This window comes from Saccopteryx bilineata, chromosome 1 (assembly GCF_036850765.1).
Source record: "Saccopteryx bilineata isolate mSacBil1 chromosome 1, mSacBil1_pri_phased_curated, whole genome shotgun sequence".
In the NCBI taxonomy this organism is placed as follows: Eukaryota; Metazoa; Chordata; class Mammalia; order Chiroptera; family Emballonuridae; genus Saccopteryx; species Saccopteryx bilineata.
The window spans coordinates 380,816,578-380,837,949 of NC_089490.1; the positions used below are offsets into that span (position 1 = coordinate 380,816,578).

The 21,372-nt window shown below is 48.5% G+C and overlaps 1 protein-coding gene across 10 annotated transcripts in view; it reads left to right on the plus strand.

Moving 5' to 3' along the window:
- The window catches only part of PRR5L (proline rich 5 like), a 123,515-nt gene that overhangs the window by 85,222 nt on the left and 16,921 nt on the right, over nt 1-21,372 (plus strand). For all 10 annotated transcript variants that reach the window (XM_066251288.1, XM_066251287.1, XM_066251286.1 and 7 more), the window contains exons 4-5: nt 6,916-6,964; nt 19,341-19,398. In XM_066251288.1, the coding sequence (XP_066107385.1) occupies nt 6,916-6,964; nt 19,341-19,398 (107 nt within the window). The remainder of the gene's footprint in view (nt 1-6,915; nt 6,965-19,340; nt 19,399-21,372) is intronic.

Consider the following 21,372-nt stretch of genomic DNA (forward strand, 5'->3'; position numbering starts at 1 on the left):
TACTGCTTGAAACCTGTCCTGTTGCAGAAGCGAGGTGGGTCCCCTTTGGAGGATTTAACAGTCAGCTTGGACAGGTACCGGCCACAGCGTCAGGCACAGGATCTCTGAGACTCCTTGCTGTTCCTGGGTCACGAGGAGGTCCGGCAGGACCCTGCCAAGGGGTCAGGGCGCAGGGTCTGGGTACCTGGGGCAGCCCCTAATTGCCAAATGGCACGGAAACGTCTAACAACCAATAGGCAGTCCCCACTCGTGCTGGTGAACTTCAGCCCCGCGGCACCTGTCTCCACGCTGCCTCCCGTCCTCGGGGATTTTGCTGCCTGGGTTCTCTCCCTGCCTGCAAGGGAGGGTGCGGTCGTCTGGAGGCGGCTTCTCTGCGCCATGTTCGCCGCTCCCCACCCTCCTGCCACCCTGTCTTCTCTGTGCCTCTCGCCCGGCTGGACTCCATCCAGGTCCAGTAATGCTTCCTTGACCTTCAAGCCCACAGACGTGGGAAGTTGACAAGCCCGTGAGGGGCAAGATGGCAGGTCTGTGTAATAACAGGAAATACTGTCATCTGGGTTGGTGTCTCACCCAGTCAGCCTGGGGTGGGGGGTTAGGGGATGAGATAATAAATACAGACCAGTGAGTGGTTCCTTTTTTCTTTTTTTCTTTTCCTATTATGGCCCTTTTGGCTTCTGTCTGAACTTCATGTCCCACTTCCCTTTAGGGTTGGGAGCCACAGAAGTGTTCCCTTCCCATTTGTCTCAGACCTCCATTTCCTTCTCCTCCAAGCTCGATGGCTACTGCTGCTGGTGGTGGTGGTTAGCAGCAGAACTCTGTTTGCAGACAGAACCTGGCATGGAAGTCCAGTGTGTGTGAACAGATGGACGGGGAGCTGCTTCAGCCGGGATGTTGCTTCCACCACAGTCGCCAAGTCCCTGCAGCCTTTTCCCCGAGCTCTGCCTCGATCGTCTTAATCCACCGTCTATCAGAATGGTCTGGCCCCTCCTCTGTGGCCCCCTTCATGAGTTTCACCCGAATTCTTAATGCCAGGCTTATTACCAGTCTGGCGATACTTCAAAGACGATGCTGAGCAGCAGTGGAGCGGAGGTCCTAGAGGGGCATGGACCCAGATAGTGGCATCGTGGCCGACACTGGGCGAGCCTTGCTGCATGCTCTAGGAACTGACTCTTCTAAAATGGATGCCTCCAGCCCTTGCAGTAATCCTGTGGAGTAGGTATCTTGTCATCCCCAGATCCTAGCTGGGGATCCAGGCACAAGGCGCTGACCTGTGAAGCAAACCCACACAGGTTATCGCTCATAGCAGCCGCCGAGTGCCAGCAGCTGGGCTTCAGACCCAGGCAGCTGCCTGCAGACCCTTGCACCTAGCAGGGGTCCTCTCCGTTGTGGGCTTGTTGCACGCCCTCAGCAGCAACCTCCAAAGGACCCATTTCCTTGTCTTAGGCTTAAATGAGGAAACAAATGTACCTTGTTGACATCGGTGCCTGCTACTTAGTAAGGGCTCTGTAAATGTGTGTGTATGTGTGTGTGTGTGTGTGTGTGTGTGTGTCAGAGAGAGTGACAGATAGGGACAGACAGACAGGAAGGGAGAGAGATGAGAAGCATCAGTTCTTCATTGCGGCTCCTTAGTCTCCTTAGTTGTTCATTGATTGCTTTCTCATTTGTGCCTTGACCAGGGGGCTCCAGCCGAGCCAGTGACCACTTGCTCAAGCCAGCAACCTTTGGGCTCAAGCCAGCAACCATTGGGTCATGTCGATGATCCCACGCTCAAGCCAACGACCCTGCACTCAAGCCAGCGACCTCAGGGTTTTGAACCTGGGTTCTCTGTGTCCCAGTCCGACGCTCTATCTACTGCATCACTGCCTGTTCAGGCAGGGCTCCGTACATATTAACGGGGAGAAAAATGTCAGGCACCATCCAAATCTGTCTGTCTGTCTATCTATTGTTGCTCCAATAAGTCTTGGCTTTCCTGTTTCCCAGGAAGAAACCCAAAGAAAGAGTAGGACGGGTAGTAGGGGCTGCGGACTGCTCAGGCCTCTGTGCACTGGAGGAACAGGATCTTTCCTCTCTTTGCATCTAGGGAACCGCAGACCACAGGCTCTTCTATCCTGTTGTTTTCCTCCTGTTTCCCTCCTCTGGCTTGTGCTGTGCAAGCTGAACGGGCTGACGTCGTGAGGGAGGGAGGTTACAGGGCGAGTTGCCCCTCCGTGATTTCAGGTCTGTGCATCTTCAGCACCTGGTACTTCGACTCCTGACTTTTGGAGATGAGGGTGCTCCTGAGACAGTGGCTGGACGGGAGGAGATAGATCACTGTCTGTGCTGTTTCATTCTTTCTGTGTGTCTAACACATCGCAGGCTCTCAGGAAAGGGTGATGACTCACTGAGCCAACTCACAGGGTTCCTGTGCTCTCGTTCCTTTGTTGGGGGGAAGCTACTGCAAGTTCCCGCTGGAGGCGGGACCCCGAGTCAGAGGGCTGGAAAATCCCTCTTTCTCTCAGTTCAGCTAAGACCAGGGCAGAGTGTTTTCCAGAAGTACCCTTTCCTTGTAAACCAAGCGCGAGCGGAATAAACACAGGGTGTGGAAATAGAAGGTGGATTTTGCAATGTGACTCAGCGGGGGCCGGCCGGCCCTTCCCAGCTTGGCTGGGGCAGCTCTGCCCTCTCCTCTCCCCTCCTCTCTCTGAGCTCAGTTCTCCGGTTACCAGCCTGAGGGGGCTTCGGGCTGGCGGGTTCTCAGGACTGTGGGAGACTCTGACACCCCCAGGACAGCCTGCCTCCGGATAGCTGGGCCCTTGATGGAAACTCCCTCCCATAATTTCTTCTCGGCTTCACACCATCCAGGCAACCTTTTAATTAACAATAACCTGGTGGTGGTTCTTGTTAATTAAAAAGAAAAAAAAAAGTTTATGGTTTTGAATAGGATTGTGTTCCTAGGGTACAAAATCTGAAGTATATAATGAGCTATATGATGAAGAATCTTTCTTTGCGGTACCCCAGGAACTCAGTTTCCCTTTGCCCCCCTCCCCGAGATGACATGACCACTGCAGTTTGTCGTCGGTTCCTCCAGAGCTGCGTTATGCTGAGTAAGGGGTATGACAGGAAAGCCGCTCGGGGTACTCGATCCCATGTACAAGGTGACAGACAACGTGGAATGACGTCGGTGCGCCAGTGCCTCCTAACTTCAGGCAATCAAGTTGCTAGGGTGATTTGTTGCCCCTCCTCATTGCAAGCAACAGCTCCAACCTTCTCCAGCTGCTTACCTGGGGAGATGGAGAGGAGACCAAACCTAGTGCATTTCTACATAGTTTTCTTTACATGTATGTGTGTTGTGTATGTTTAAAAACCAAGGTGCCATGTTATTTCAGTGCCAAGGGCCTCCTGGAAAGCAAGTCACCTAATTATTAACCGAAGAGCAAGGGAGAGCCGTTTGAGAGATGCGTGTGTTGGTAGTGAGTAAATAAAAGATGCGTGTTTTTCTTTCTTTCACAAGGTAGCATATTATACACAGTGTTCTGCATCTTGCATTTTCCTGTTTTTACTTCATGTTAACTTAGATCTTTTCATAGTGTTACTTAGAGCCCTGCTTCATTTGCTTTTGTTATTTTTACCGTTGCGTAGAATTCCATTGTCTGAATGAAGTGAACCATTATTTTTCTGTGAGCACTTCGGTGGTGCACGTGTCTGCTGGTTCCTGCGTTTCGCTGCAGTGAACACTCCGTGCACAGATGCAGTGACCTTGCCTAATTTCATAATAGGCTGGGACAGAAGTAAGACAGGATGCTGTAAGGGGCAGAGGAGCTGGCTGCTTTGTCCACCCAGGCCAAGAGAATGTTGACTTAAATGATCAAATAAAGTCAAGTCTCTTCAGATAATTCTGTGTGACAATACTTAGTGGAGGCGGTTTCACACTTGGGACTTGACAGAAGGACAAACCTGTGATTCTCGTACCAAACCTGGTTATTGCTCACTGCATCTCCAGTATATAAGGCAGCTTCCCACGCCAGGGTCTGGTCCCTTCTGGGCAAAGGACGAGGATCGACCTTATCTCTGTGCTAGAGGGACCTCTCTGTTCTTCCGCTTCATTCTGGTGGGTCACCATCTCGCCGCCCCTGGGCTGGGTGCTCCCAGTTTCAGAGCTCTCTTTGCTCAGCCTGTCTCTGGTGGGTCACCATCTCCCCGCCCCTGGGCTGGGTGCTCCCACTTTCAGAGCTCTCTTTGCTCAGCCTGTCTCTGGTGGGTCACCATCTCGCCGCCCCTGGGCTGGGTGCTCCCACTTTCAGAGCTCTCTTTGCTAAGCCTGTCTCTGGTGGGTCACCATCTCCCCATCCCTGGGCTGGGTGCTCCCACTTTCAGAGCTCTCTTTGCTAAGCCTGTCTCTGGTGGGTCACCATCCCGCCGCCCCTGGGCTGGGTGCTCCCACTTTCAGAGCTCTCTTTGCTCAGCCTGTCTCTGGTGGGTCACCATCCCGCCGCCCCTGGGCTGGGTGCTCCCACTTTCAGAGCTCTCTTTGCTAAGCCTGTCTCTGGTGGGTCACCATCTCCCCATCCCTGGGCTGGGTGCTCCCACTTTCAGAGCTCTCTTTGCTAAGCCTGTCTCTGGTGGGTCACCATCTCCCCATCCCTGCGCTGGGTGCTCTGGGTTTCAGAGCTCTCTTTGCTAAGCCTGTCTCTGGGCAGTTTGCATCAGGTTCGCTCCTTGGCCTCTGCTCCGTGATCAGCTGGTTTCTACCTCCAGCTTTGAGTTCCTGTGACACCGCAGAACTCTGGCCTTGGCCGTGGCTTGCCGCAGCCCCGGCTGTCCCGTGAGGGGCTGTGTGGTCCCCTCACTGTGGGCGGAAGCCTTTTCACCCCCCGGGAAATCCCGGAGGAGACCTCTGGGATTTCTCAGTTAGGTAGCCTCACGACAGTCCCGGAATGTCCCTGCGCCATAATCACCTGTGTCATCACGTCCAGCCCCAGTTAACGACGGTTACCCTTCTCTAGCTGCCTCTCCTGCCCTGTTCCAGGAGGGTCTCCATACTCCTTGACCCTGAAGCCTACCCTGCCGCTGACCTCTTTCTCTTTCCATTTTACCTGAAGCGTCTTCATGCGTAGAGTTTCTTCCCAGCGTGGGTTCCTTGGAACACCAATTCCACGTCATTTGGTCTCAGAATTATGTGTATCCCTCCGCATTGTGAATACCCAAGACATGCTGGGGAAACTCTGTTCCAAGGAGCCCAGTGATAGGACTCGTTTTTCCACTTTCGGCTTCCTCCCCTCTGGTTTGGAGACTTCCCAATGACCATGAAGACTTGGTCGGGAGGCACTTTCCCTCAGAAGCAGTCTCCCTGCCTCTTCCCGTTTCAGAGCCTCCGCCTGGGGCTGCCCTCTGGGTTTCTGTCATCTGAGAGACGCCCCTAGCCTCGAAAAGCCCCCGGGACCGACCTGCTCTCGGCCCAGAGACTGATGAAGGCCCCTCTCTGTCAGACCTGCCCGTACCTGGGGAACTCCTGGGCTGCGTGGATGGCGTGGCCTTCCAGGAGCGTGCCTTTCGACTGGATCTGAAAAAATGCAGTATTCGTCACAGACACATTTTCTGTTCTAGGAAAAGGAAGGTATTTTCCTTGCTCGGGACATCTTCGCAGCTGACCAGGGCTTTTTCTGGTACAGAAATTTAGATCATGGGTGTCTCTTCTTCTGTCTCAATCCTACTGGGTGTCTGTGTTATGCACAGAATGACACCTCACTGTAACATCCTGTTTATCCTACATGTGGGCGTGCATTTTTTTTTGGCGTGTTAATGCCAGCAGGTGTCAGAAGCGTTTTGCTCTATAATAACCATGGCTGGTGGGATGAGTAAATGAAACCATTTGAAGTCATGAGACCCAGGGAGCTTACTGGATCTGGGAGCCAGGTAGTCTTGTCTTTTGTACCACCCCCGCCCCCCACACCTGGTTTGGATCAGAGAAAAAGCAGTAGGGAGGGCCCTGTGATTTGTCAAAGAGAAGGAGATCTGGTGCCAATACCCCTATTCAGTTGTTTTTTCTTAGCACTTAAGACTCTGAGCTTAGCTTGTGATTGTACTTATTTACATGCTACCTATCTACACCCCTCCCTAGAATAGAAGCTCTGTGAGGACAGAGACCTCACCTGTTGTGTTCACTTCTGTGCGCCTGGTGCTGGATCAACCCCGAGCATGCTAAGGGCAGCTCGCTAACTTTCTGTTACCTGGACAAATAAATTGTCCTTCCCACTGTGGTCCCCTTTCAAGGATTGCCTCAGGCCCTCAGGGTGGGTGTTAAGACCACCCAAACCATGGCACCAAGTTGAAAGTCTCCCATGGATTTGGGGGAGAGACGGGGTGGGGTTATGGGAAAAGATGTTGAATTTGCAGAAGGTCTGGGTTTGAATCTGAACTCTGCCCCTGACTTATTTAGGGAACCTCTCTGAGCCTCAATTTCTTTATCTGGGTAGGAGGGGTAATAACTGTCCCCTTCCTCCATACAGACATATTTTATAAACTTTGGTTAAAGAATGTATGAAAAATGCATTTTAAAACTAAAAGTCTTCAAATGTGGGGGCTTGCCAAAATTGTGGTCTTTCTCTTCCGTGGTGTTTTGTGTGTGTGTGTGTGCTCGCTTCACGAAGCCAGGTGCCCTGGCCTGCCTCCACCCATCCTCTGAGCATCGCTGGTGGTTGCCTTGGTGAGAAAGTTGTCTGTGAACTAAGGAGTGGATCCCCTGTAGGACTTTCATCACCTCAGTTCCCTAGGAACACTGGTAGAGCAGTATTACCAAGGCCAAGGAAAGTGCACCCTTCAGAGACCTGGCCTCGGTCCCTGTCATTGGTTGGCACTCCATCATTGGCGTGTGCTAGTGAACAGGACGGCAGGGGCTGTACCATCGAGGGCTGCTTGACGGTGTTTCTCTCTCCCCAGGAGGCTGCTGAAGAGTGAACTGGGATCGTTCATTACAGACTATTTCCAGGTAAGCGGGGTGGGTCTGAGCCTCTGTCATTATCGTGCATGTGGGAACGTGTACCTAAAGGGATGGCCGATACTGTACAAACACCCGGGCATTCATTCGACATCCCAATGACGGGCGTCCCGAGTTCCCACTGGGCACTGGGCACTGCAGGGCAGTGGCCGCTGTGGAGCACAGGCGGGTGTGGTTTCTGTTCTTACGGAGCTTGTAGTCTCGGGCTGTGGTTCTTGGGCTTTTTGGTCTCAGAATTCCTTTGTGCTCTTAAAAATGGTATCTTCTTTGGCTTATTTCTATCTATCTTCACCATATAGACCAGTGGTCTCCAAACTTTTTACACAGGGGGCCAGTTCACTGTCCCTCAGACCATTGGAGGGCTGCCAAATACAGTGGTCCTCTCACTGACCACCAATAAAAGAGGTGCCCCTTCCAGAAGTGCAGTGGGAGCTGGATAAATGGCCTCAGGGGGCCGCATTGAGGCCTGCGGGCCGTAGTTTGGGGACGCCTGATATAGACATTAAACCTGAGAAATTTTACAGTATGCCTTGATTCACTTAAATACTAAACCAGTTACAGGTTAGCATAAACAACATTTTTATGAAAAATAACTTTCTGAATAAATAATAGAAGAGTGACATTGTTTTATATGGTTGCAAATCTCCACTCTGTCTGACTTCTTAGGAGATAGCTGGGTCCTCATATCTCTTTCCTATTCAATCTACTGTGATATTACATGTCATTTGCTTCTGGAAAACTCCACAGTGCACTCATGGCAGGTGCAGGGTAAATACCAGTCTGGTGGTATTGAGGAAATGGTTTTGACCATGTGGACAAGGTCTGGGGGATTCCCCCAGGGACCCCAAACCACTCTTTGAAAACTGCTTGTCTAGTGACATTCCTACCCACCCCTATGTATGGTATCTAATTGGGTTAATTATATGTGCCCTTTAGTCAAGTTTTTTCTTGTCGGTAAGCCTCTTAGTCTGTTCTGCTAAAGATAGAATTGTATCAGACAATCTAACATGCCTCCTGCCTAAACACTATTGTTATAGGGCACACGAGTTCAAAGTTCCAGGTTCAATTACAGGACGGTTTCTAATCTACTGACACAGCCACCTTCCTGACTCAACCCAAAGGCACATGGTGGAAGGGTGTGGGGAGGTATTGTGTAACTTCAGTGGATGAGTGGTCTAAGGCAAGCTGCCTCGTGTGCCTCAGTTTCCTCATCTGTAAAATGCAAATAAAAATATGACCTACCTCATAGGTCATTGTCTGGTTTATATGAAATAACATGTAAAGCACTCAGCAGTTAGTGAATGAGGGGCAACAGAGGAGTAGCCAAGAGCATGGCCCTCTGACGCAGGCTTGCTAGGTTCAAACCCCGCCATAGTCACTTAACTAGCTGTGTGACCTTGAGCAAGTTGCTTTACCTCTCTGATTTTAGTTTTTTGTTCTATAAAAACAGGAGTCATAGAACCTAACCTTCCAGAGTTGTTGTGAGGACTAAATAAACTATTATTTGTAGAGACTTTAGAACAGGGACTAGCGCAGAGTAAGACAGTACTCAGTATTCATTAAATTTCTATATATTCATATTTGTTATTCTAAAGTGTAATCTCCCTCTCTGCATAGGAAAATGACAGAAAAATACATAACATCTTGGTTTCAGGTTGGTGATACTATTCTGTATCCAAGGAGAACCTTATACTTCTAAGACAATATATTGAATTTTTAGGTTTTAAAAAACAGTACGGCATCCTTTTATTTGTTTTTTTGTTTGTGTTTTTATGATTAAGGAAGCTTCAACTTTTCTGTGTGCTTTAAACAAATGAAACATGTCAACTGTTTCTCTCTCTCTCTCTCTCTCTCTCACACACACACACACACACACAATGTGGATAAAGTAAGATCCTACAGAAGCCTGGAATTCAACTGGGTCAGATGTCTCAGTTGCTCGAAAGAAAACTGCCCTGGGAGAGATGAACATAAAGATTAAGAAAGAGATAATTAGTCACAAATGTGAATCATTTCAGTTGCCCTTGACTCAAAGGTCAGTGTTGTCTTCACTCCCTTCCCTTGCCGCCTCTAATGATTGATTTTTAAATCCAACTACAGAGAAGTGATTTTCGGGTCAGTCCTGGAGCAGCCCGCCAGCCCAGCTGCCTTCCTCAGGCCCAGCTGCCTTCCTCGTTGACATTTAAAATAGACAGGGTTTGGTGTGGTTTCAATCAAGTTTTAAATGTCAGTCGTCTTTTGGCATTGGGGGTTAGCCTTAGGGACGGGTGGGGGGGGGCATTTGGGTGGGGACTTGTTTATCTGAGGAGGTCCTGAGGTTTTTGGGGGCGGTGAATGCTGCTTGCAAAGTGTGCCTGACACTTAACAGCTAATAACCACATGCCATTTTCTATTGAGAGCTTAATCAGAGAAACTGCTGGGCGGGCACCGAGTCTCAAGGAGTGTGGGATGGGACCTAGTTTCCACAGTTGTGAGTCTGGGGTTTTCCTTAGCTTGAGGTGCTAGACTGTGGAGAAGGCTATCCTAGACACTGTTTATTTAAATGTAGGCTGTAAGTCTCATGTGGGTGCAGAACCTTTTTTTATTTTTTAAACGTGTTCGGTCCTCTTCCTTAGAGAGTACCTAGAAATAGTAGATGTTTACTAAACCTTCTTGGAAGGGGAGGGAGGGACTGCCCACCACAGATATGTGAGACATTTTAGGTGGTACATGCAATGGCATTAAATAACATTAGCCCATGTGGTTAGAAAGTGTTTCCCTTCCTGATTTTCCCTTAGTGCTTCTGATTGTACAAAGAAGAGGCCTGGTTTGTGCCACTGCCTTACACGCTTCTGCAAGCCTGGGTGACTGCCCTTGTCACCCAGGAAGAGAGAGCAAGCCTCCAACTTAATGCCTTCAGCTGGGGACAATGTCTAACCAGGATTTTAATAACACCATTTCATTTGCATTGAGTTGATCATTGAGTCACATTCTATTTATAGCGAGTGACATTGCTGTTGTTTCTTTTTTAAAACATGAATGCTCTTAAAAAGTGGATCGATTTAAAAAATAAAAAGCTATACAAAGAATAATTATGTAGGTGGCCCAGCTACGGCGAAATTCGAAATTGTAAAAGTGGTTCAAGAGAGACTCAGGTTCAGAAAGCCCCGTGCTAGGCGCTGCTTGAAAATGGGCCGGTTCCGAAGCCATGCAAAGCAGGGCTGTCCCGTGAGCAGGGAAACCAGGAGGGGAGGCTTGTAGAGGCCAGCTCAAACTCCACCCGCAGGTGTAGTTTCAAGAAGAAAAGTCAGATGGGCTCGAAATAGTACGTGCCTCCAGCGAGAAGGAGGGAAGAAGGTCTGGGGACAAGGGAGGAGCAGAAACCAGGGGTGGACAGATAAGACCCCAAAGCCGTGGGTGTGATTGTTGGAGAAAGTCATGAATGGACCGCTTGGCACTGGGCTTCTCAGTGTGGAAGAGAATCAGATGGTTGCCTCCCGGCCCTCTGTATTCAGCGGGGAGGTTCAGCTCCTCCCAGACCCCCAACCCGATATGACCCTCCTCTTGTCAAGTTATCTCCGTGGCTCTGCTTTTGAAGGTGAGCACGTTCATGGTGCGGCGTTAAAGAAAGACTCCCAGAAAGAGTATCTGCCGCGGACAGTTATGAACACGCGCCGAGGTGAGGGCAGGGAGAGAGCGCGTGGAACACAGGGCTTATCTCCGGTCTGCACACAGAGGAGACAGGCCGTTTGATCCACAGCAGCACAGAGAGGATTCCGCAAGACACCGCCGGCCGAAAGGATCTTTGACATTCCCAGTATTGACTTTTCTTCTTCCTTGGTCTGTTTTGAATTGTGCCTGGAAGGAAAATTGGGGTTTCTAAAAGGAATTCTATATCCTAGCGACAGCTCCCAGGGATAATTGGTTCCTTATAACTTTGGAAACTGATGACATGAAATGCTGTGCATTTTTGTCACTGAATTAGAAACCTTGGTGGTTCGGGCCATGCAGACGGGAGGGTTTGCTCTTTCTGTCTTTCTGAATCTGCTGACTGCATTGTGTTTGTTAAAAGCTTTTCCCTGAGCCCAGAAAGTTTTAATTTCTTTTGGTTGGAACTAGTTTTGCTTGATACAGAAATTCAGTCTATAGTCAATGGCTCTGAACAACATAGTACTTAGGAAAAGGGAAAATTAGTCACCACAATTGCCAGTAGGTCATGGGCCTGGTAGTGTTTGATATAAATATTTCCATTTGCTGCTCATATCTGCAAGAGTTCCAGAAGGCCAGTTTCCTCTGAGCTCATTATCACATAGGAGACTCATTATGCTCGTGGCCCGTGGTAGGAAGCCAGAGGAGGAGACTCAGTGTCCTGGTCGCCGTGGAGTTTGAAATTGAAGGCAGTCCAGAGATAGGGATGCATCCATACAGTAACATACAGCGTAGTGTGACCCGAGGACCTGAATGGATGGTGATGGCCTAGAACAGCGGTTCTCAACCTGTGGGTCGCGACGACCCCTGTGTTTTGGTCGTTCGACCCCCGCCGGGGTCGCTACCCACAGGTTGAGAACCGCTGGCCTAGAAACAGGCCCAGGGTGAATATAATTTGTAGGGACCAAGATGAGACTTGGAAGAATCCACAGGAAGTTGGGTAGAGAGAGGATAAACAATGGGGGGATTTTTTTGTGCTTTTCCAACCCACCTTGAATGGGGGAGTGGGGAGTTTCAGCTCTTCTTTGATCAACCTGGGATGCTTTCTTAAATGAATGGAATTCCCAAAGTGGAGAAAGAGATAATTAAGTGGGTAGAAGGTAGTAAGTGCTAATTCACATAGATGCTGCTTTGAAGGTAGAATTGGGGCCGGCATAGAAAAGAGCTTTGAACAGGAGGATCTGGGCTCCGTGCAAGGACCAGAAAGGGAGAGGATGATGACTTTAGGTGAGAAGGTCACTGGAGGTTGCATTTTGGATTTGGCCAGTGCTTGGAAGAGAGGCACTGGGGAGTTTGTAGGCATTGGGCTGGCCTAGAATCTTCGCGTGGCCACTGTGAGGGAAGAGAACGGGGCGGTGTCGGGCTGAGGGCTGCAAAAAGGACCCCTGGATGTTTCAGGGTACTGTCTGGGGGGCTGCCCGCCAGCCAGTGGTTACCTTTCAACAGCTGCAGTCTATTTAATCTCCCTGGCGATGACTTGAATTTTATGCAGCTACTTGAATGTTTTTATTATCCTCTTCTCAAATTTTATGAAGATAAATGGAAAAATGAATCTTGCGATTGATAACCAGAAGGCTTAATATAATTGAGATAAAGATGAAAATCAATGGGCACACTGAAATGGCAAATCTTTCGCCTCGTTGGACTTCGGTTATTGCACATTCAATTGTTAAAGATGGAACATGTAGGGACAAAATGCCAAAAATCCATCACCCGGAGATGAGATTCAAATATGAGTTTAATTAGGGATTTTATAACCCTTTTAGCTTGATGGGAACAGAACGCCTCCTTATATCCTGCAAGCGTCTTGTTCCACGTGAACACGTTTTCAGGAACCCGTTAATCGTGAAATCAGGTGCCTTCCTACAGACTGGGCAAGGAGTCCAGGAACTGGCTTTCGGGCACTTGGGGCAGGGGAGAGTGGTGGGGTGGGAGGCAGGGATGGACACTGGAAACAGGTTGTTCTAATAAGTGGGGAACGTTCAGCAATTCACTGGCCATGAGAAGTAAAGACCGAGCTGGAAGGGCTGACATTGACCTGACACTGGTTAGACAGGGCAGCTTCCCCTGAGGCTGCTTAAGAGCTACAAGGAGGATGAAAAGAATGCTGATAGTAACAACGGCTAACACGTTCAAGATTCACGAGCCAGGCATTGTTCTCAGCCAGTGGCTCTCACAGTGTGGTCCCCGGACCGCTGTCTTTAGCATCACCTGGGAACGCGTTGGAAAATCAAGTTTTCAGGCTGTACCTCAGACTAACTGACTCAGAAGCTGTGGGGCTGGGGCCCGGCCATCTGCTTTTAGGAAGTCTACCATGGTGCCGAGGCAGACTCAAGTCTGAGGGCTGCTGCAAGCGTCTTGCCTGTGCTAAGTCGTTTATTCCTCCTGACGGCCTATGGGGAGGATTTTCTGATTACCGGTTTGCAGATACTGCAACTGAAACTTAGAGAAGGGACGTTATCCAAGATCATACAGCTGGTAGAAGGTGGAGCAAAGACCAAACCCAGGCCATCTGGCCACAGATGAAAAGAATTTAGATTATACTTTAAACATTAGAATTTTAGCCCTTAAGACATCCCCTAAAAACTCCAGAAAAGAGAAATTTTAGTCTGTTTTGTTTTTTTATGGGGGGGGGGGTTATCCAGCAAAACAGATGTGGATGGTTTTCCTGCTTCCTTGTAAAATAACTTTTTTAAAAGCCCCCATTCGCCTTTGAATAACCACTGACGTGGTGCTGAGAGAAGAATTAGCATTTGTACCCCATTTTCAATCTTCTTCATGCTCCATCTGAGGATTTCTCTCTGGTCTCAACACACCTACACACACACCTTAACTGATTTATTAGGGACTCTCTGGGCCTGGCAGTGAGTTGTGTTTGTAAGACTTTTTGTGGCTTATCTAGGGAGCCATCAAAGTTCACAGGAAATGTAGGCATCCTTAGAGATGACGGCTGCACCTTCAAAGTCACAGCGGGAAGAAACATGGAGGCGGCCCGTAATTTCCGTCACTGGCTCAGTGTCCACGACAGGAACCTTGGTAGACGCTGATGTCCCTGAAGGCAAATGCCTGGAGTGGAATTGTTGGTTAACACAAGTTCTCAGTAGGTCGGGTGACATACTGCTAGATCCCTCTGGGCTAGGACAGAATGTCTGATTTGGGAATAGAATTCACCTATAAGTCATGTATTAGGTGAATGGTGGAGAGGAAGGCCCCAGAAGATACGTTTTTGAGAGATGGAAATTGGGAAGCTGGCAGCAGCAGCAGCAATGACCAGCTGATTATAATCTTTGTAGTGGAACCCAGTTAGATGGCTGGAGATTGCCAAGCCAACTGCCCTCAGTATCTGTGAGCCTGAACTGGGTCTCTTCTGCTTTCCCCTGTGGGCAAGGACCTTCGACACTTCTGCAGTCAACAGGGCAGGAGAATGTGATGGCTAAATGCACTAGCCCTTCTGCCAGTTAGGTCTGGGTTCCAATCCTGGCAAGAATACTTAGTGGCTGTGTGACTGCAGGCAAGTGATTTAAGCTCTCTGAGCCTCAGTTTTCTTAGCAGGAATCTAGATGTAATCCTGGCACCCACTTCAAAAGGTTGGTGTATTTACTGGATGAGCTGACGTATGCACAGTGCTTGGTACATTATGAGCAGCCAGCAAATGATAGCCACTTGTACCATAATATTGTCTGTTATCGTTGCAGAAGTAAACCAGAGGAATATGTTGGGGAAATAACATGGGCTTTGGATTCAGAGCCACCAGGGTGCAGATTGTGGTCTCACATGCGCTAGTTGCTTCTGTGAGTCTTGGTTTCTTCATCTGTAAAGAGGGGATAGGATTGTGGCAAAGGTAAGTGAGAGATGCACGAATAGGGTACCCTACGGACTACAGTGGCTGACAAAGAGTAGAAGCCAATAAAGAACTCTGTCATTCTCCCTGTTGTCATTATCACCACCACCTAAGCCTTAGAAGGGACGGAAGGCTAGCAGCCTTAGCCTTGGCAGAATGTCTGCTGTGTGGAAAGTTCTTCTTCTGGGAAGATGGGGGTAGCATCACTCTCCCTGCCCCCCAGCCTTGCTGGTTCCCTGTTTTCCCGAGTCCCTGTGGCTGGTTTGCGGAGGTGCCTGCTTGACCAGAGGCCCACTGTTGACCAGCGCCCGCACTGCACCCCCTCCCTCTCGCTGTGCCCCCCGCCTCCTCCTGTCCACCCTCTGATTACACAGGAGGAGCTGGGTCTTTCCAGCTCACTGAAGACTGGATGGTTTTGCATGCCTTTCCCCAGACATCTTTGTTGTTCTGCACTCTCCCTAACTGAACCTCATCTTTTTGTTGGCAGCCCATTTTTCGATGCCTTAGAAAAAAATAGATATGTCAGCTGTTTTTCATTTCCGGGCTTGTCTGCCACTTCATTAAAGTGCTGTGTATTTCATGTCTAAGTTCATTTATGGGGTGGGGGGTGCATTAAGTAACAATGGGCCCAGTTCCAAGTCCCAAATCATTTCCTAGGTGGCTGCTACTTAACCTGTTTTCGTGGCTTGAAGCCTTTGGGCTGGGGCGGTGGTGGGGTTGGTGCCGCTGGGCAGGGAGTGGGATAAGAGAGAAACTGGTTCTTCTCCAGCTCCGTTAGTATCCAGCCCCATCTCTGCTGCCCCGCAGTGGATGTTAGTTACCCAGCGCCTTCCAGAATCAGACGTTTGTTGGGCTTGGAACACAGGGAGGTGAGGTCTGAGGAGAACAGATGCTTATTAGAAAGACAAGCAAGGCAAGAATGCTGTCTGCGTCAAGGCTGGTTTTCTTTTCTTTTTTCTTTCTTTTTTTTTTTTTTAAGTCTCAGCAGCCTTAAGCCCCCTAGCGGTCCAGTTGGCATGACCTTAGGTGAAGTGACCAGCGGGCAGGCTTCATAATTTGCAGGGCACAGTGCAAAGTGAAAATGTAGCCACTTCCCATGGCTCTGTGAATGGGTGACCTCCCCTCCAAGAGATTGTCACCTCTGCACTCTGGGTACATAGATCAGGGGGTCAAGAGGCCCCTGCTGAGTCACCAGCACATGTGTCCGGGTGCTGCCTGCCCAGGTTGGGAAAGGCGACAAGAACCCCAACCCTCCCTGTACCAGTGCCTGGGTCCCTACACGACTCCTGTCACCACCTTGCTGATAGGATGACAGTGATGTACTGGGTGGGGAAGACCCCACCGGGCCAGGCTTCAGGAGGTGAGGAGCATGAGTGAGCTGAGGCCCCAATCACTGTGCATGCTTCATTGCCCATCAGACTTCACCCCCTAAACACAGACTCAAAGGTAAAAATATTAGAGAAGTAGATGGCAACAGTAGAACATTGAACTCCAAGCACAGGACCCTTAGGAATGCAAGACATGTTGGGGCATAGGGGCCTGGTGATTTCAGATTCCCAGGACAGAAGATTATGGGCTCAGTTTGAGACCAGGTGGGGGAACAGGCAAGAACCAAGCCACTCCACTAAGAGGGACGATGCAGGTGTAGACAAGGCTTTGAGCATGCACAACGGGGCAGGGCTCCACTGGGTAGGCGACAGATGTGTGGGCTAGGCTGATCCGAAAGATCCTTCTGAAATAGTACATGCTCCATCTAAGAGAAGAAAACCCTACCATTAGCCTCAGTTTATTCCACTGTAAAACAACAGAATCCACAAACTTCAAGGAGTCTAAGCATTTTCAAGATGCTTTTGGAAGGTGCTTCAGATCCCTGGAAAATGGGTCCACCCAAATATCATCAAAACCATGTGTGACCGTGTGATCTGACCACAGGACTAGGGATAGGAGAGAGCACTAGTTGATCTTCAAGGGTGCTTTTAACCCCAAGTTTTGTTGCTCTTATTTTGGTCCAAGCTGCAGAATTTCCATGCTGCGTATAAAAAGAATTTTTGTTTTTGAGAGAGTAAAAGAGAGAGAGAGAGAGAGAGAGAGAGAGAGACATCAACTCATCCCACTTAGTTGTGCCATTCATTTTCTCTCATATGTGCCCTGAGCAGGGCTCAAGCCAGCGACCTTGGGTTTGAGCCAGTGACCCCAGGATCCAGCCAGCAACCTCTGTGCTCCAAGGCTAAGCTCTATCCATTTTGCCACCAGCCAGGGTGAGAGTTTTTAAAAGAGGTTTTTGTTTTTGTTTTTTTTTCATTTCTCTGCAACACACAAATACCTTCTTTTGCCTGACCAGGTGGTGGCGCAGTGGATAGAGCATCAGACTAGGATGCAGAGGACCCACGTTCGAGACCCCGAGGTCACCAGCTTGAGTGTGGGCTCATCTGGTTTGAGCAAAGCTCACTAGCTTGGACCCAAGGTCGCTGGCTTGAGCAAGGGGTTACTCGGTCTGCTGAAGGCCCACGGTCAGGGCACATATGAGAAAGCAATTAATGAACAACTAAGGTGTCGCAACGAAAAACTAATGATTGATGCTTCTCATCTCTCTCCGTTCCTGTCTGTCTGTCTGTCCCTATCTATCCCTCTCTCTGACTCTCTCTCTGTCTCTGTAAAAAAAAACACAACAAAACCAAAAAAAAACCCCTTCTTTTTCTTGAAAAAAAAAGTTTTTTTTCTCTAATATCTTCTTGAAGAAAGAAGACCCGGAAAGAAAGGAGGGAGAACCTAGGCCATTTTTAAAAGTGTATTCCCTAGATACAATGTGAGTTTTTTAAAAAGTCAGATGAAGATGTCAACAGATTTAAGGACCCTATATCATCAAGTCTTGATTTTGATACTCTGTTTGGTGCTGTGTTTTCTTGCGTTCTGACCCAGAAGCTGCTGGGATTCATTTGCTTGGCTGGGGGTCAGAGAACACAGTTAGGGTTTTACCTCAATTACCTGTCTATCCCATAAGTCTTTGCAAACACATTCTTTGTAAATCACTCTGGTTTAGGGTTTCGTCTATCATCTTGCAAGTAATTGGTGACCAATTTTTAAAATTAGGCCATATCTTGTGAATTGTAGTAGGACCTGTGACATTTGGTTTATGTATATTAGTCATAAATGTGATAGTACATTTGACAAAACATTTTAATGTATTTGATGTTGGCCTATTTATTACAGATGTTCTTTACTTCCTACTTCTTTTGTGAAGACAGTTGGCTAAGAGAGCAACTATTGTCATCACTATCCACCACTAATTACGAAGGACACAAAATACTTTATGTGTGTGTGTAAAATGGTTAATTAAAAAACAAAACAAAAACGTTATGATATTACTGGTGTGATGCCATTTTACAGATGAGGAACTCAGACTCAGGGAAATTAAATCTGAGATCACACAGCTAAAATGTGTCCAAGCTGGGATTTGAATCCTTGTCTGATATATAGTTCTTTTCACTCTGCCATTCATGCACTCATCATCAGTGTAGCAGGGCTTTAGGGTTTTATAAAGGAGAATACCAAGAAATGCATTAAGCCTGACCAGGTGGTGGTGCAGTGGATAGAGCGTCGGACTAGGATGCAGAGGACCCAGGTTTGAGACCCCAAGGTTGCCAGCTTGAGTGCGGGCTCATCTGGTTTGAGCAAAAGTCACCAGCTTGGACCCAAAGTCACTAGCTTGAGCAGGGGGTTACTCAGTCTGCTGTAGCCCCACGGTCAAGGCATATATGAGAAAGCAATCAATGAACAACTAAGGTGTCGCAACAAAAAACTGATGATTGATGCTTCTCATCTCTCTTCATTCTTGTCTGTCTGTCCCTATCTATCCCTCTCTCTGACTCTCTCTCTGTCTCTATAAATAAAAAAAAGAAAGAAATGCATTAAGTTATATTGGATACATGTCACCTTGCCCCCCTCCCCATCCCATAAGGATAGACCTTTGATAATCTAGTAATGTGAGATGAGTGGGGAGACACCAGCCCTCTCTTCTTCTCTGAGCTTCTGTGGCTTGCAGAGTGGCTACTCCAAGTCTTATGGGAGCAGCTCTAGCTGTTGGAGGGAAGGGAGAGGTCTGGGTGGGAAGCTTTGCTGGAAAGCAGCAAAGCAGAGAGGAAAGCACAGAGCTTCTGGAGCCAGGAATCTTCCGGGGGCAAGTCCTACTGTGAGCACCAAAAACATAAGGGTGATGGCACCAACCTGATAGGATTATTGGGAGGGTTGAAATTAAATGAGATGAGGATATGAACCTTTAACTATTTAGTGTAACTATTGTGGTTCAGTTTAACTATTGTTCATTGTAATTGCAGAAGGAGTAAATTCTTCTCTTTCCACTGCTTTCCCATGCGCACACTCATTGATGGACACACCCTCATTTTTGCTAAGGTTTTGCATGCAGTCTCTTTCATGCCAGTATGAAAAACCCTAAATTTATCTTTTAAAAAAGTTTATTATTGTTGCATAATTTTCCATTGCCTCAATGTTCCCTTTTCTGGGTTTAGATTAAGGGCTTGGAGGACATTGGTTGTCAATGTCCATCCATAGAATTCAGCCAAGCTTGCGGCATGCCCCCTCCATGGTCGGAGGGGTGGGATGAAGGCTGGGTTTGGCTCTTGTCTTCCTCTTTTGCTATGAGATGTCTCACCATCTTCTCCTGAAGCCTTGGCCTTCCAAGGGGACACAGGCTTCTTAAACTCGGAGGAGTGATGAGCTCACACATGCCCAGAACACTGTGCCCTTGCCCACTGGAAGCGGAAGAAGGTTGTCATGCTGCAAAGCAACTCAGTGCGTGTGTTCTTTGTTTTCTTTTGGCAGAACCAGCTTCTTGCAAAAGGACTGTTGTTTGTGGAGGAGAAGATTAAGCTGTGTGAAGGCAAGTACAAGGCTGCCCTCATAGAACGGGGTCCCTGTGACTCAGCCTTTGATGTTTGGACAGCTGAAGTGCTTCTGTCCAAAAGTGGCAGGCTCCAAGTGAGTGACTCACCCCGTCCGGTGCTTCTCCAGCTAGGCGGCAGCGTTGCGAGTTGAACCAGCCACTGGTGGCAATGCAAGCTGGGACCGCATTTTGAGAAATGGAGAGGAATTGGGGTGGTCTCTTTGGAGACCTCGCTAAGGGGGGCCTTATTCATGGGATGTGTGCTGGTGGTCTCCTTTGATGGGGTGAATTATACTATCTATCCTGCCAAGCTAGTCTCTCTCATCTAATCGAGGCTCTTTCCTATTGGCCTCTGTCATATTTCCTGTGGTCATACTTGACCGGAGACCTCATTAGGCTAGACAGACACCTACTTAAGGGGGTATGATATGATAGGCAAAGGACATTTTTCTGGCTTTAAAAGATTTTTAGAGCCCATCTGGCAGGACTGAATGGACTAGGAAGATGGGTCTAAAGGCAAGAATCTGCCAACCCCGTAAACTGTCAGCTCCCACCTATGTGGACCCTGATCTCAGCTGCCACCTACTTCTTGGGTGACTTTTGGCAAGTTTCTGGTTTCTCTGGGCCTTGGTATTTATTATCTTTACAATGAAAAATAAGAGTAAGAATTATAGGGAGGAAGATGTGCGTAACTGGCATACCACCACACCCAGCACATAGTAGGTACACAAACTGGTTCCATCTTCTTCTTTTTTTCCCTACTCTAACCCAGAGATCTCTTTCTGTAGGGCAAACTTACATCAAGGCCCAGACACACCAGGCATTAGATTACCCCTTTTCTTCTTTCCATTCCCTGGGAAAGAGACTGGCGTCTGGGGAAGTGTATCTGAGAAAAGACGACGTAGGAAGAAACACCAAGAGTCAACACTGGAGAAAGTTCGGTGTCTGGCACGCAGTGCATGCTCACCAAACCTTTGTAAGAGTAGAGAGGTCAGAAATTCACCTCTGTTTGAGAGCGGGCTGAACCTGTAGCCTTGTTTTCTTTGGATCCATTGATGCTAAGAGTCTGCAACCTGATAGATATCCACTAACCCCCAGCCTTATGTGTAAGTGACTCACTTGGGTGAGAACTTGGTGGGCCTTTCACATTTTGGTAGCAGGCTAGGACACACATGTAGAAGGTGGCGGCCTTAGGAAAGAGAAGAAAAAATAAGCATGGTCTCTGGCCACATGATTTGTCTGTAAGTCACCTGGAGAGTTCATTACATGCTCCTGTAATTGTGGGGAAATGCTAGCTTTATGAAAAAGACACGGAGCAAAACCGGAGATATGAGTGCCCTTGAAAAGGGAAGTTGAATGTCTCTCACCCAAGTGACACTCAACAGATACATTCAGAGTGAAACCTCAAAAATGGAGCCAGATGGGTAGACAGGGGTGAGCCAGGGTTCTGTGCCCCTGCCCCAGGGCATGGCCTGAGAGCGCCGGGCCAGGGTGTTCTCTGCGGGCTCCTCTAGTCTTGGGGTCTGGGTAGCAGGGTCCTTTCTGCACTTGAAGGAGCATGAGCGAACCTTTAAGGGGTTTTCCTATCTTCAGCCAGTCCATCTCGATTTTATTTTATGTATTACAACTCTTAAGAAAGATTTTGTTTGGATAAAAAGCTTCTCTTGCTAGAAAATACAGTTTGGAAAGGACTGATAGGACCCAGCCCATCACTGAACAAGCTTCCCTGTATTGACCTATTTGCCTATATGCGTATACCCTCCTACGGCGGCAGGTGGGGCAGAGGCAGCTCCTAGCCACGCACTGTTCTTCTGTGGGGTGTGCCGCGTGACTCTCAGCCATCTGGGCTACAGCTTTAGTGATCTCAACTTTAAAGAAGTTGCTCGTACCTATTCTGTATACCTCTGGTGATCTTGACTCTCTGTCCAAACCCACTTCATCTTTGTAGGGAGCTAAATCCTTGAGCTGTGG